We start from the raw sequence: 13,334 nt of genomic DNA on the forward strand, positions 1-13,334 counted from the left end.
CCACCTGTCCGGGGCCAATTCTTGGACAGTTTTCTCCCAGGTAGAGGTCAGGGTTTAGACGACTTTAGACGTTTCCAGCTGCTGTAACACGCAGGAACCTTTCAGCTCCTTTTCTTTGGGTAAGTCGAGGTCAAAGGGTTTTGTAGGTCTCTATTGACTCGTAGTTCAAACTCCAGTTTACTTACATTAAAATAAAATTGACCTTGGATGCCTCCCCAAAACCAAGAAATTTACTCAATGCTAATTATAGTGAGCATTAGTGGAAAGAAAAAAAGATTATAGTAATTGTCTGCAATTAAGAGAGATTATAGGATTTGGCTGCCTCTTTACACCAATTTTAGAGAGTGACAAAGATAAAGACATAGCATTCACCCTTCTCAGCTATTAATCCCCATCTTTGTAACGGTGGATTTGTGCTTGTTGCTGCATCTAATCTCTGATATTTGGAAATGCATCTGTAAGTCTTTTTGAGTTTCCTCAATAATTTACAGTACAGATTTACCACTGCTTTCAGTAGGCTGTATTCATAATATTCTGCCCCTCAGGCATATTGTGAATGCTGAAGATTTGAAGGAAGGTCTGCATTTCAAATATGGTCCGCAAACACATGATGCTCAGTGGAAAGAGGGAATGAATTACTTCTGTTGACACGAAAATGATTGCATTGCCTGTTTTATAGAGCCATGGAGGTCTGTAGTCAAGGTTGAACCGTGGAACATGATCAGGCCCTGTCGAAATCTCCAGTTGCAGATTGTCTGGAATTGATTAGGAGTCCTGGTTCTTTTTGGCAGACTTACTGCAATTGGATCCATTTACTTGTTAAGGACCACAAAGGTTAGTGGTAACACAGAAAGAGGAAGTCGAACGGTGATTTTTCTACTTTTCACCTTTTTTTCTGTGTCTTGTGCTCTGGTCTGTTGAGGTTTCTAAAGCAGGGACACATATCAGGGGCAGTGCGAGGGATTTCTGTTTATTTTTGGTGGTGTTGTGATGATGGACAGAACATGTCTATTTTTGAAAGACACCCAAATTCCAAGTCATTAGTCCTCTACCCAGAAGCCCTCTGCACCCAAGCGTGGACTCAAATGAATTTGATGGCTGTTTTTAATGAGGACATTTTTACAGCTGTTGGCCATGATGGTTTCACAGATATTTAGCTCGCCTTTTGCCTACAGCTCAGGACACGAAAGTAGACCAGAAGTTGGCGTAATTGAGTTATTGTATGCAATAAAGCCTTATGTAAAACCTACTGTAGGCAGTGAAAATGTGATTCAGCCTGCACTTGTAATTGAAGTCACACACATCCTTTTGTCTAGACTTTTCAGTGTCCCGGGTGTGTGTTTCCAATTTAGCTTTGTTTTCCTTGTTTGATTTACAGGGTTTATTTCCTTAGTCCCTCCATGAACGTTTCAGTGGCGAGACCCTGCTTTGACCTCAAATGCACACTTGTCCTTTGACATTTTGAGTAAACGCTTCAGACACATGATCATTTGGGCAGTTTTTTCCCCCTCATCACTAGATTGTATTTGTACACAACAGCTCACTCGTAGTTGGAAGCAGCGTCTTGTGTATTTGGATGCAACACTGAAGATCTTTCCACCTCACAATTGAGTCATTAAAAAGACCACACGATCATTTCGGTTTCCCCGAAAAATCAATTTTACCCCAAGCCGAAAGCGAGGTTGCTCCAAATGGCTTGGAGTCTCCCAAACACTATCATATGTTAGTGTTTAACAATGCATTCATTTTAGGCCAGCCATGTTAAGAAGGGGGCTACTTTTGAGAAGGATCCCCCTCCATCCTCTTCTCTCATCTAACAGAGTTAGACCCCGATGCCTGACCCCTCTCTTCAAGTGTGAGGTTGGTATTAAGACCCAAAGGAGTCCCCTAGCCTGAAGTCGAAAGCTCAGGAGCCGGAGTGAGTAAGGGGTCGAAATGAAAGTGATCCCCTCTCCCCCAAGGAACAGGATCATGGTTGTGTAAAATAAAACCAGTCATGGAGGCTGTCTGCTTGGCTTAAGGGCCAAAGGATGTCAGTAGTATAGGTTGTATAAGTCCAACCCATTCCCTGCTCTCCCTCTTTTTCTCTCTGTCTTTTCTTCCCCTCTTTTCTTACTTTAACCCCAAGGTTTAAGTAGGGGGAGCTGCTGTACACCTCTTAGAGAGACAATGAGATAAAGTAACCCTCCTCTGATATACAAATGTCCTTCCTGGGAGGAAAACATTGCCAGACTTTCTTTTATAAATTAGATTAGAGGACTTTGGCTGGTACAGGCCAAGGCCCTGGGCCTTTTGGGGCACTCTGTGTTCTCTGTTTGCTGCTGCACAGATCACGTTTAGAGGGGTTAGGGGTTAGCTTAACTCCCCGCTGAGGAAACCAGATAATGTTTGTTTTGATCATCATATCTGACCTGGACTTGACTGACATGTGCCCCCACTTTACTGAATTGCCAAACAAAACACCCAGTACCCCTGCGCAGCAATCACTTAATCACACGGGTAAAATGGGAACCAATAACAAATTTTATTCAAATTTGCCTGAGATTACTTGATTGTTAGGTGAATAAGTAAAGCATGTTTCTCAGTGTCAATGAGTGTGGAGGGGTGGTGCTCCAAACAGATGTTGATTATTGTTCTTGTAGTTTTAGAGCAAGATACAGGGGTGCACATAATTACACAAACATATATATTATATTTGTGAGCAGTGTCCAAAATTGACTTTTTGACTCACTGGACAGGGTAGATGGAAAAAAATTCACTGACCCAGCATATTTTTTGTTGGCCAAAATAATAGTTCTTTTGAGTCACATATACATTTGTTTCATTACACTTATAAGACACATAAGGTATTATGTTAAACTTAAAGAAGAGGCCATAGCGAAACTATTTAATATGATATATAACTCATCACCACAGCCTCATCATGTGAGTAAGTTCCCTCTGAGCTTTTATTGTGAAAGGTAAGAACAAACAGAGTGAAGCTGCCATTGACAATGTGGGTGGCAATAAAGAGTTGCGGTGCTGGTTCAGACCAAGTGGTGACCTCTGGGGCTGAAAAATGAAGCCAAGACAGAAGTGCCAAAAACTGCAGTTCTTTGAATGGCCACTCGAGGCTGGCTCCATTTGCCAATCAATCCTCATAGACCCCAACTTTACAGCAGAATTAAACATGTTTACAGCCTGGTACGAAAAAACAGTTTTGGTCTCTTAAGCTAATTTCTCTCTTCATGACAGCTGGATGGGGTTTCTCTTTTGTATAATTCACCTGTTTACATTTTAGTAAGGCTTGAGGTTACGCATTACTAAGGGCTGGGCTGCTTTGAGTGTCAGATAGCTGAATTCGTCAGTTTGTGGCACTGTTTAGACGCATGTAAAAACACATCGTAGTTTGTGTGTGAGAGCCGAGGAGCAGCAGAGCAGCATGCCTGTAAATGACACCACAATGCAGCACACTCTCAACATAGTTTTTTATTAAATGATGATTTTTGGTAAAAACATTTACCCACCAGTGTGGTAGATAGCCTTCTGATATTTACTCGTCAAACAGAAAATCTACCCACATTTGGCATTTGGCGCGTGTTAATTTCGGATCCTGTTCGTGAGGCTTATAATAGCCATTATTTGTAGACTGTGTCTGACAGCTTGATAGTGATTTTTGATTCAGTAGTTTGACATGACATTATATCGCATTATCCAAATAATACTAACTCAAATCAAAATCTTTCATTGATTGAGCTATCAAAATGAGCTACAACTACTGGTCAGTGTGCCATTTACTCTGCATTAGTAACATTTAGGCCTGCAGACTAAAATCCTTGATTTCCGCAGTGTCTCTCTGTGATTGCAGACATGTGTTATCCATCACAACCTAAACTTGCGTCATTAGACAGCTGACACTTTTCCAAACTTGTCAGGTTCCCAATAATGATCCATAGCAGCAATTTCATTGTCAAGCATCATTTTCTCCAGGTTTTGATGACCTGAGGTGTAATCAGCCGTCCTGCAGAGCCATGTTAGTAGTTTGTTGGTGTGAGTGACAGGTTGATCAGTCTTTCTGTATCCTTTCTCCCTCCTCTGGGCTGCTGAGATACTCTGAATCAACTCACAACTGGTGCTTTTCTATCTCATTATCCACCTCCTCCATCACACTACTGTGGTGAAAGTGTTGAGAGATGTGCGCTGTCACTTGGAGACCAAACCGTACTTTGCTCATTATGCTGAGGTAATGCTTTTATTTGTTGTTTACGCTTTTAATGCCCCATCCAGACACTGACATCATTTCACTTCCCTTCTTCATGTGGGTTTGCCACCATTTGACCAACATTCATGGGTTAGAAAGTGGTAGTCTTTTTTTTTTCCTTTTTTTTTATCCTTGAGGTAAGACAGACATTATCACAAATCCCAAAGATTACTTTCCACCAAAAGAATGTCTTAAATAAGTCCGACTCAGCGACAGCGACAGTTAGAATTGGTAATTCTGGTGGTGGGTTCTGTGTTTGCCGAGCCATGGCGTGAGAAGTGGTGTGGTTTGGGCAGATTCTAGCTTACTCACTGAGGGAGTCTCACAAAATGTGATGAATGGACCAGGAAGTGATAATTAGTAGAGTAAATGGTTTTTATATAGGCCCTATAACTCCTATTATTTTGTACAAACAGACACACATACAGAGGCTGTACACAATGACAAATTTGTACCCACAGTATTTCATTAGGTATGCGTGTGTATGTGTGTGTAAGGTTTTGTAGGGGTGGGAGGGGTCGGTGTCTTGCTTTTGAGATGAGAGGTAGGGTTACTGCAGTAATTGTGGGCAGTGCACACAGGGGTTGAGGATATTTATTGGGGCCCTTATATGAAATGTGGTAGGCGTGGAGGGTGGTGGGGGTCAGACAGGAGGAAGGGGGCAGGAAACACAGGGGGAAGGGGGTCTAGATTGGGGTATCGAGGGGAGGTCTAGTTATTTTGAAAGCCACAAGGGAAGCCAGCTGCACTGGGGAAAGCTTTGGATCAAAGAATGCCAGCCACCCTCATACCTCCCCTCCCTCTGCTGTGACACATCCATGTCTAGCTCTATCAAAGAGCAGGCCGCTCTCCAACCTGGCTTTCATTTGGAGGGACAGTCACTGTTTGACCAGTTTGTCATGACAAGCTTTACCAGCCAGGTGGGAAGAGAGTGTCTCCCGGACAGGGGTACAAGAAAAACATATAAAAGGATAAGTAACCACAGAGGCTCACAACATGGGGTAGTCCCAGCACTTCTAATTGAGTTATTCAAACAAGTCTGTAAATCAAGCCTCCATTAGTAGAGGACCATTAGAAGTGTTTTTTGGGGGGTGTTTCATGTTGTACACCTTTTGCCTGAACGCAATATGTTGGCCGTGTATTAGCGCTGTCAAATGAAAATAATGACAGTCAGTCACTTGGCACCTAATGTGCATCATCCATCATAATGTAGTGTTCAGTCAACTGAGAGTTATTTGGTGCTATTACATATTTCATATATGCATTAACATTTTCAGACAGCAGCCCAGTTTAATTGAAGTCACTGTGTGCAAAGGACTAATGCTGCATTCCATTATCCTCGGAAGTCGGAGGTTGGAGCTGGGAATGGCGCCCGAGTTGGTGCGTTCCAGTCCAAGTCGGAAAAACCAAGGTGTTTTTAGAGATACCAGTTTAGCCAGGTTAGCCATCGTTAGCAATACCAGTTGATAACACCGCGTGAGACTGTATATCGTGCATGCAAACATCGTAGCAAGATGTCCACAGATAGAAGTTGGACAGGACTGTGTGTACACATGTTTTAAGAGGACACAGATAAGACAGAAGTTCTAATAAAAGCATATTAGTACAGCTTTGACTACTGTTGATGCACAGAGCAGCCATCTTGGATTTTGAGGTTGGGGTTGGTGATGTTCTTCTGACTCTCCGAATTGGAAATCCAACTGCAGGGGGCAATCCAGTTGAAAATTCCAACTGGAAACCTGGAAATTTCAACTTCCCATTGCAAATGGAACGCACCATAATCTTAAGGATGGTTGTAATTGCAGAGGACTGTTTGGGATTTTAAAAAGTCCTTTGCAGATTAGCCCATTTAGGCTTTTTAGTAAAGACAGGGGTACTCAAGTGATGCTAACAGGACTAATTTCAGGTTTATTTTATGTATATCATGAAATGGCATTTTTTAGCCATGTGTCACGTGAACAAGAACATGCTTGTGCTGCAGTGCTTTGAGCTAAATGCTACTATGCTAATGTCAGCGTGCTAAAATGCTCACAGTCACAGTGCCAACATGCTGGTGTTTAGAGAAGTAATCCATATGACGTTTACCATCTTAGTCAAGTGTATTAGCATGCTGCTAACATTTCCCAAGAAGCACAAAACACAAAGTACAGCAGAGGCTGATTCATTTTGCAGGTCTTTAGTCATAAACCAAAGCGTTATGATAATGGAAATTTTGAATTTGATGATGGCACTAGAGAAAAAAATGAGGAGTCACCAAAGTCATTAGGAGATATTATCTGTGAACCATGTGTGCCTGCACAAAATTGTTGCATTAGTCCATCTGGTAGATGTAAAACAACTGACATCCAGCTGGCTTAAAAATTTGCTAGCATGGCTTAAAAAGTAAGACCATATTGTGGAATATGTGAAGTAAGATTTTAATACATGCTCAGTGCAAACTTAAGGTTTGGATTTACTAAATTGGTGGGTCACTAATCTAAAGCACAAGTGATTTTGGTGAATTTTATTATCCCTTTAAAAGATAATGTGGGGATAATTTGTAAATGATATGAGGTCCTTACACCCTAATAGTAGTCCCAGGCTAGCAGTTGTACAGACTGAGTCAGTCAGGGTCTGCATCCTTGAGTATCCTCTTTATTTTTGGAACAGTTTGCCCGGCACTGAGACAAACCTTCCTACCCTTTCTGTTGTCTTATACCCAAGTTTGAGCCTCATGTGTCTCTGTTTCCTCAACAGCATGCTGGCAGACAAACTGAACATGACGCCTGAAGATGCTGAGAGATGGATCGTCAATCTTATCCGTAATGCCAGGCTGGATGCAAAGATTGACTCCAAACTGGTGAGACCCTCTGTCTTCTTCTTCCTCAGTCAGTTTGCATAGCACTTAACTAATTACTCAAAGCTTTTTAAACAGCCCTTTACAAACTGGGGGTGGTAGTGACAGTCATATAGCCTTTTTAGGTGCTCCTCCTGTGTGACCTCAGAGAGATATAGAAGCATTATTTATGTCCTGATTTTTGTAATTGAAGGGTAGACTGTAAGGACATTGTAACCACAATATCTCATCCTTGTTTGGTCCCGTTTGTGAGGCTTCATGTTGAACCTGCATGTTTTGGCATACACATCACAACAGTTCTCTGTAATCAGCAAATCATAGCCCAGTCCTCCAGAATGACATAGAATTATCTAGATGTACTTACAGTAGATGTGAATAGTGGCTAAGCCGCTTCTGGTTGGTGTTTGCAGGATGGTGTGTCTGCAAGACCAAATGTGATTGGCTTATTGGTTGTTATTGTGAATCTGTTGACCCTTTTTGTCCGTATGTCTAGGGCCATGTGGTCATGGGGAACAACGCCGTATCACCTTACCAGCAGGTGATTGAGAAGACCAAGAGTCTGTCGTTCCGCAGCCAAATGTTGGCCATGAACATTGAGAAAAAGCAGGCCCAGAGCACCAAGACTGAGGTGACTAACACACGCACTGTACATACAAAAATGCTCACAGCCACCATTCCGAGCTTGTCGCTTAAGGCAAACATCCCTCTCTGAACCGATCAGATTGCTAGAAGGTCAACATGAACTCAGGGCAGTTCAAAGTGCCTCAAATGATCAGCTCGAAAGAACAAGGCTAAAGAATGTTGATGAACAACCATCAACAAAAGCCCTCTTTACACGAAATAAGCCAGTAAGAGCAAGTTTAACAGAGCTAACGCTTTCATCCCTCCATTGCTCTTCAAAGGCCTAATGACAAGGTAGATTCCAAACAACCATAAAACGATGCCTGAGCTCTGTGACTCAGCTCAGCAACGTAAATAAGGTGGACCCTCACACTAGCTTTTGGTGAACATTACTTAAAGCCTTGAGTTCCCTGCACTTAGGACCTGTTGCAGATGTCTGGCTCAGGGTCCAGTCATCCCATTTAAGTGTGTTTTTGATGTTGACCTTGTGTGTTTTAGTGGTATGTAGACTGTTCAAGCCCGACACAGAATGTCACGCACATACTCTGAACTGGAGCTGTTGCTTCAACAAAACTCCCCGCTCCCTGAAGACGTGCACGTCTGTCAGATGAGATTGATGGGCCCAACACCTGACAGCACCAAGGCCGCGGAGTTACAACAGACATGTTAAATGTTCACTTTTTAACTGTGCAGCTCTCGAGTGGCTATCTTTTGATGTGCTCAATTACCCTCCTCCCTATTGTTTGAATATCTGCAGCAGGAGTGCTGCCATAATCCTGTCCTGTAAAAAAAGCAAAGGCCCCCCTCATTAAGGAGTTTTTGTAATTAGACAAAAGAGGCTGCAAACAACTCACAGAGCAGCATTACATCCTGCTGTCCTCAAGGCTACAAATCACTTACATATAGAGAACATTTACTGCCTACCATCTGGGACGGCTGCTTAGGGTCCCTGTCAGCTCACACAGCAAAAACGTCAGCACTTAACTGCTTGCACATGTATGTTACTTTTTTACATTTCCCACAGTCAACAACAAAATTATGTTTTGATCGGTCTCAGTGATCTACAAATGGTCTAATTTGATGTTTTCTTCACGGTTTTCTTCCAGACACCAAACTGGGCAGGTCAGGAATCTGGATTTTAGCCACACGTGGAAGATGGATCCATCCAACTCATTGTGTTACATCTTTTTTCCACACTTGTATCTCAAGGAGCCCAGTGCTGTTTTGCACTTGGTTCAAGTCATCACCAATTCAATAAAAAGTGACCAACAAAACCATTTTCACCCATGATTGCCTTATTTCTGGACATTACAAACGGCGGTTGAGGTTTGAGTGGTCAGGCTTTTTTGTATCGGTAATACTTGATGAAGTTTTAATGTGCGCATTGAGTCACTGAGTGGGACAGTTAAGACTGCTGCGTGTGATGCAGGCTCATGTGTGCGCAGTAATGATGAATGGCTGTTTAGTCTGTTGGTTTTATGGTGTTTCAGTGGTCCGCTTCACCATGGCAGGCGGTCTCGCTGAGTGGGACGTCAGCTGGAGGGGGCAAACAGAGGTGATGTACAGTTAGCAGTGGTCACACTCTCTGCCAGTCATTCTGCCCATCTGAGGACATGAGAGAGCCATAAAGAACCATTAGCCAGACGGACACAATCTTTTTAATGTCCCAACCCCACCCCCGCTCTTCTCTGCTTTCGACCTTCTCATAACTCAGTCCTCTGACTCTCTGTCCCTCCTTCTTCATCACAAACAGGCTTTCATTCCTTCCCATGTCTCTAATTTGATTCTTCTTACATATAATTTAACTATTAAACAAGGAGTTTATGTGGAAATACACCTGCTTTGTTAGGCTAAATCAAGTCTGGAAAGTGCACCTGTATGTGCACATTAGTAATATTTCAAGCTATGACCAGACTCTAACAGAAATGCTGCATTGTTTTGTTTAGACAAGAAGAAAAAGGTCAATCATAGGAGTTGCATGTATTTTCTCTGTTAACTTTTGAGAATGGCCTGAAGAGTTTTCAGCCTTTAAACTGAAGCAACTGACTACAAGATGAATCATTACATCGTAACCAAAGAAAATGTACAAAACAGTGGCCATAAACATCTTTTAAGAGGTAATGAAGCTGCGCTGCTGTATGTCAGTCAGTACTGTTTCACATGCAGGTGGTTTATGCACCTCGTCTGTATCCACGGACAGAGAGCATGACGCTCCAGTCATTCAGCGCTGCTCTGTTTTTGTTTCCATTTGTTCTGTTTTAACCTATAATAAGTCAGAGCTCGCTGCCAACCGCTGTGCTCCAAGGTGGGAACTGTGACATGTCTGAACGGTGGAGCTCACTGAATGTGTTTTTAGGAATAACATGCTAATTATCAGTTTTTAAAATATTAAATCTTACCAGCATATTGACATAAAGCCCCTGAAAATTTGGTCTTGGATCTTACGTTTGTCTCTAACATTACTCATAACTATAGTAAATAAACAGTCAGAGTCTAAGTTCAGACAAAAGTCAAGTTAAATGCATTGATTCATTATCTTATTAATAGTTAAACAGTCAAAAACTATTTTTCTCTTGCTTGGTTTAACTAGAATCCTACAACAATTTAGTTAAAAAATATTTCTAAATTATTATTGATACACCAGGGTTTGTGACATCACATTTTTCATACAAAGCCCCGCCCACTTCAAACCACAAAAACTTAAAAACCGAAATCTCTGATGAAATAACCAAAACTGTTATAACTTTGGCAGAAATCTTTGTGTTCAACCCCGTGGCTTACAGCAGGAGCTGATAAAGTAAATCAGGGAGCATAATATGCAATTATGAATTAAGACATTATGTCTTAATCCATAATCTCGTAACTGTCAGTGAATTTCAAAGGAATACTTCACCCACAAATCATTTCTTTCTTTAATATATCAGTTACTCACCCCATGTGACGTTGAATTTGTGAAGAAAACTGGATTTCTCATGTGCCTTCATGTGAATGAAGAATCCAAAAACCAAAAATTCTCGATAAATTGGAGTGAATAGAGAGGATGACGTTCAACAGCAGCAAAACATTTGTTTACAAACTCTTTCATCATGCATAAAAGTAGTGTGCCTATGCAAGTGGGATTGAACTCTGCACAAAGTTCAAAGGCAAGCACATGCCCAGGCATGCTTCTCATCCCTGTGTGACACTGTTTGTGCCGAAGTGTTTTAAATAGCAAGGTTTTAGCGAAAATGTATGTATGTTTGGGAAGTACTGAGCATACGACTGGATAATGAGACTTGGATTATACTGCACTGATTTGTGTGAGAGTTTGTACATTTTTTAATGTAGTTTTGCTGTTGTTAAACACAGCCCTCCTTACTTAAGTTCATCAAGTATATTCTCCGTTTTTGGATTCTTCGTTCACTGTGGATGCATGTGAGGGAAACAAGGTTTTCTTCTCAAATTCAACATAACAGAGGTGAGTAATTGATATATATATAATTTTTTTAGGTTGCTGTTTTCAAGCTGACTTACAGCCTCTGTGTTCTGTAACAGAGCAAAAACTACAAACTTTTTAAAGCCTTTTCTCAAGCCTACAGGGGTTGAGAGTGGCATATTCCAAAGAAAAATTGTGGATGGACTTTAATATGTTGTTTTGATTATCAGACGTTTGGGGTTCATAGATGGTTCTTCACCAGCAGTTCACAAACAGTCTCACCTGAAGGTCAGTTTTTCCAACTTTCCCGGAGCTTCTGACCACATCACCTAATCTTCAACAACAGATGTTGTCTTGGAACTGCAGATGTTTATATTTCCATATATTTTTTCAATTCAAGCTCCAGAGCAGCCTCTAAATGGACCTTGAGGTGAGATACTTTCGTCAACCAGACTTCTGGTGACACTAAAGTTGTATTTGTACATGTGGGCTGTGCCGTTACTGCTTTGTTTGTGAATGTCATGTTAGATTATTTCTGGACACTTTGGAAGCCACAGACACAGAAGGGTGCTAAGTATAACTTGAACTTTCCCACTTTGCCTCATTCTCATCCCCTGCTTGACATTTTTGCGACTTCCACATGACCACTGTGGCCTGGAACTTTTTTTTCCTTTTTCTTTTTTCTTTTACCTTGTAAACTGTGACACCAGCCCACGCTTAAGACCATCGCAGTCTGGATGTGTGATGGACAGGGTGTACAGCAGCTCCCCTCATTGCTGTTATGGCACTGAGGGCTCGGAGCCAGACCATCCAAATGCTGACGTCACCTCCACTTATGTGCACTGCAACTGAGTAGGAGGGAGGGAGGAGAGGGAAAGGAGAGGAGGGATGGGGAGAATAAAGTGATTGGTTTACCGGCCCCCTTCTCCATGACACATCATGAAAATAAAAGTGCCGGAGGCCTAAATTATCACATTCACCTTACCCGTGCACTCTCAGATGTTGTTTTAGAGCGGAATCCAAACCAAAGGCACTGCCTGCGGCTAACAGCCCTCCTGACCACAATGTCTGTCACTGCTCTCTGGATAAATAAATAAACAAAGTCAGGACAAAGGTCACTATAGGTTTTGGCAAGGAAACCACCACGATTCCTCCTCTCTTTTTTTTCTTTACATATTGTTAGAGGTTTTCCCCCACACATACTTTTTTCAATCAGCTCCAGTGACGAAATGGAAACTTGCACTTGTGTGTGTGTATAAGTGAGTGTATGTTTAACTGCCTGAAGGTAGAAATATATATTTTTCACCACTTTCTGTGGTGTTTAAAGTGTGAAACCAGCATGGAAATTAAGTTTTTGAGTATTAGGATTGGAGGTCAGTGAGGGCACCACACTTAAGGTGAAAAATATATTTTTTATAGTATTTTTTTTCACTGAAAATGTGTTATAATTTTTTATCAATACACATTATCATTATATTTTCTTGTCTAATAAAAGGCTTTTTGTTGGTTCCACGCTAGTTGTGCTGATGCAGACTGTCTGCCATGGACAATATAACTCTCCCATGTAAATAATTTCCTGAAATAAAAGATTAAGTGCCACACCTAGTGGCTGAAGGGGGTAGAGCATTCACAACTTGTATTGCAATCAGGATGGAGAGCAGTTGTTGAGGAAGGTGATAAAATCACAGAAATGCCTTATTTAGTTGCTCACATGTACACATGACTACAGTTTGACTCCTTTCCCAGGAGCCTCTGTCACTAACTTCCACAGTCCCCACTGTCTCATCTCTGATTTGTAACTGACGAGCAGCCAGCGTTTGAATGTCACCGTGTCGTGGATGCTTGCCAGCCCTCTCATGTCTCCCCCCTCCACAAGGTAAGTTGCTTCTGACTGAAGGACAATCTTTGTCTCCACTGACCATCTCACATGTCTCAGCTGATGAGGTCGCGTGGGTCAGTGTGAGAGGCCCGAGTCTGGAAAACCCTGAATTTACTGAATGATTTATTCATGTCCCACAATTACAGCCTCCCCTACGATTATCATTAATTTGAGAGAAGGGGGTGGGGATGGGGAGGCAGCGTGGTCCTGGGTGCGCAATAAAAGAGGCGTGACGAGATGGTTGACTTGCGGGCCCACATCATTACGCACATTATGTAGATAATTGCTTTTTTGGGGGGCGAACCTCTAATTATTCAATAGGGCTATCGTCAGCGGAAGAAAG

General features: G+C 41.9%; 2 protein-coding genes across 5 annotated transcripts in view; both read left to right on the forward strand.

The window, feature by feature from the left end:
* Positions 1–8,974, forward strand: part of eif3ea (eukaryotic translation initiation factor 3, subunit E, a) — a 33,954-nt gene extending 24,980 nt beyond the window's left edge. The window contains exons 11-13 of the mRNA XM_050046815.1: positions 6,977–7,079; positions 7,570–7,704; positions 8,804–8,974. Of these exons, the coding sequence (XP_049902772.1) occupies positions 6,977–7,079; positions 7,570–7,704; positions 8,804–8,839 (274 nt within the window). The 3' untranslated portion in view covers positions 8,840–8,974. The remainder of the gene's footprint in view (positions 1–6,976; positions 7,080–7,569; positions 7,705–8,803) is intronic.
* Positions 8,975–10,841: 1,867 nt separating this feature from the next.
* Positions 10,842–13,334, forward strand: part of rspo2 (R-spondin 2) — a 76,768-nt gene continuing 74,275 nt past the window's right edge. For 2 of the 4 annotated variants that reach the window (XM_050046099.1, XM_050046101.1), the window contains exon 1: positions 10,842–11,154. Coding sequence is in view for 1 of the 4 variants with exons in the window: in XM_050046101.1 (XP_049902058.1) it covers positions 11,106–11,154 (49 nt within the window). In the remaining 3 variants the exon portion in view is untranslated. Of the gene's footprint in view, positions 11,155–11,342; positions 11,401–11,512; positions 11,543–11,564; positions 12,989–13,334 lie in introns of those variants that run through there. The other 2 variants (XM_050046098.1, XM_050046100.1) reach the window with 2 other exon arrangements.

This window comes from Epinephelus moara, chromosome 6 (genome assembly GCF_006386435.1).
Source record: "Epinephelus moara isolate mb chromosome 6, YSFRI_EMoa_1.0, whole genome shotgun sequence".
Lineage (NCBI taxonomy): Eukaryota > Metazoa > Chordata > Actinopteri > Perciformes > Serranidae > Epinephelus > Epinephelus moara.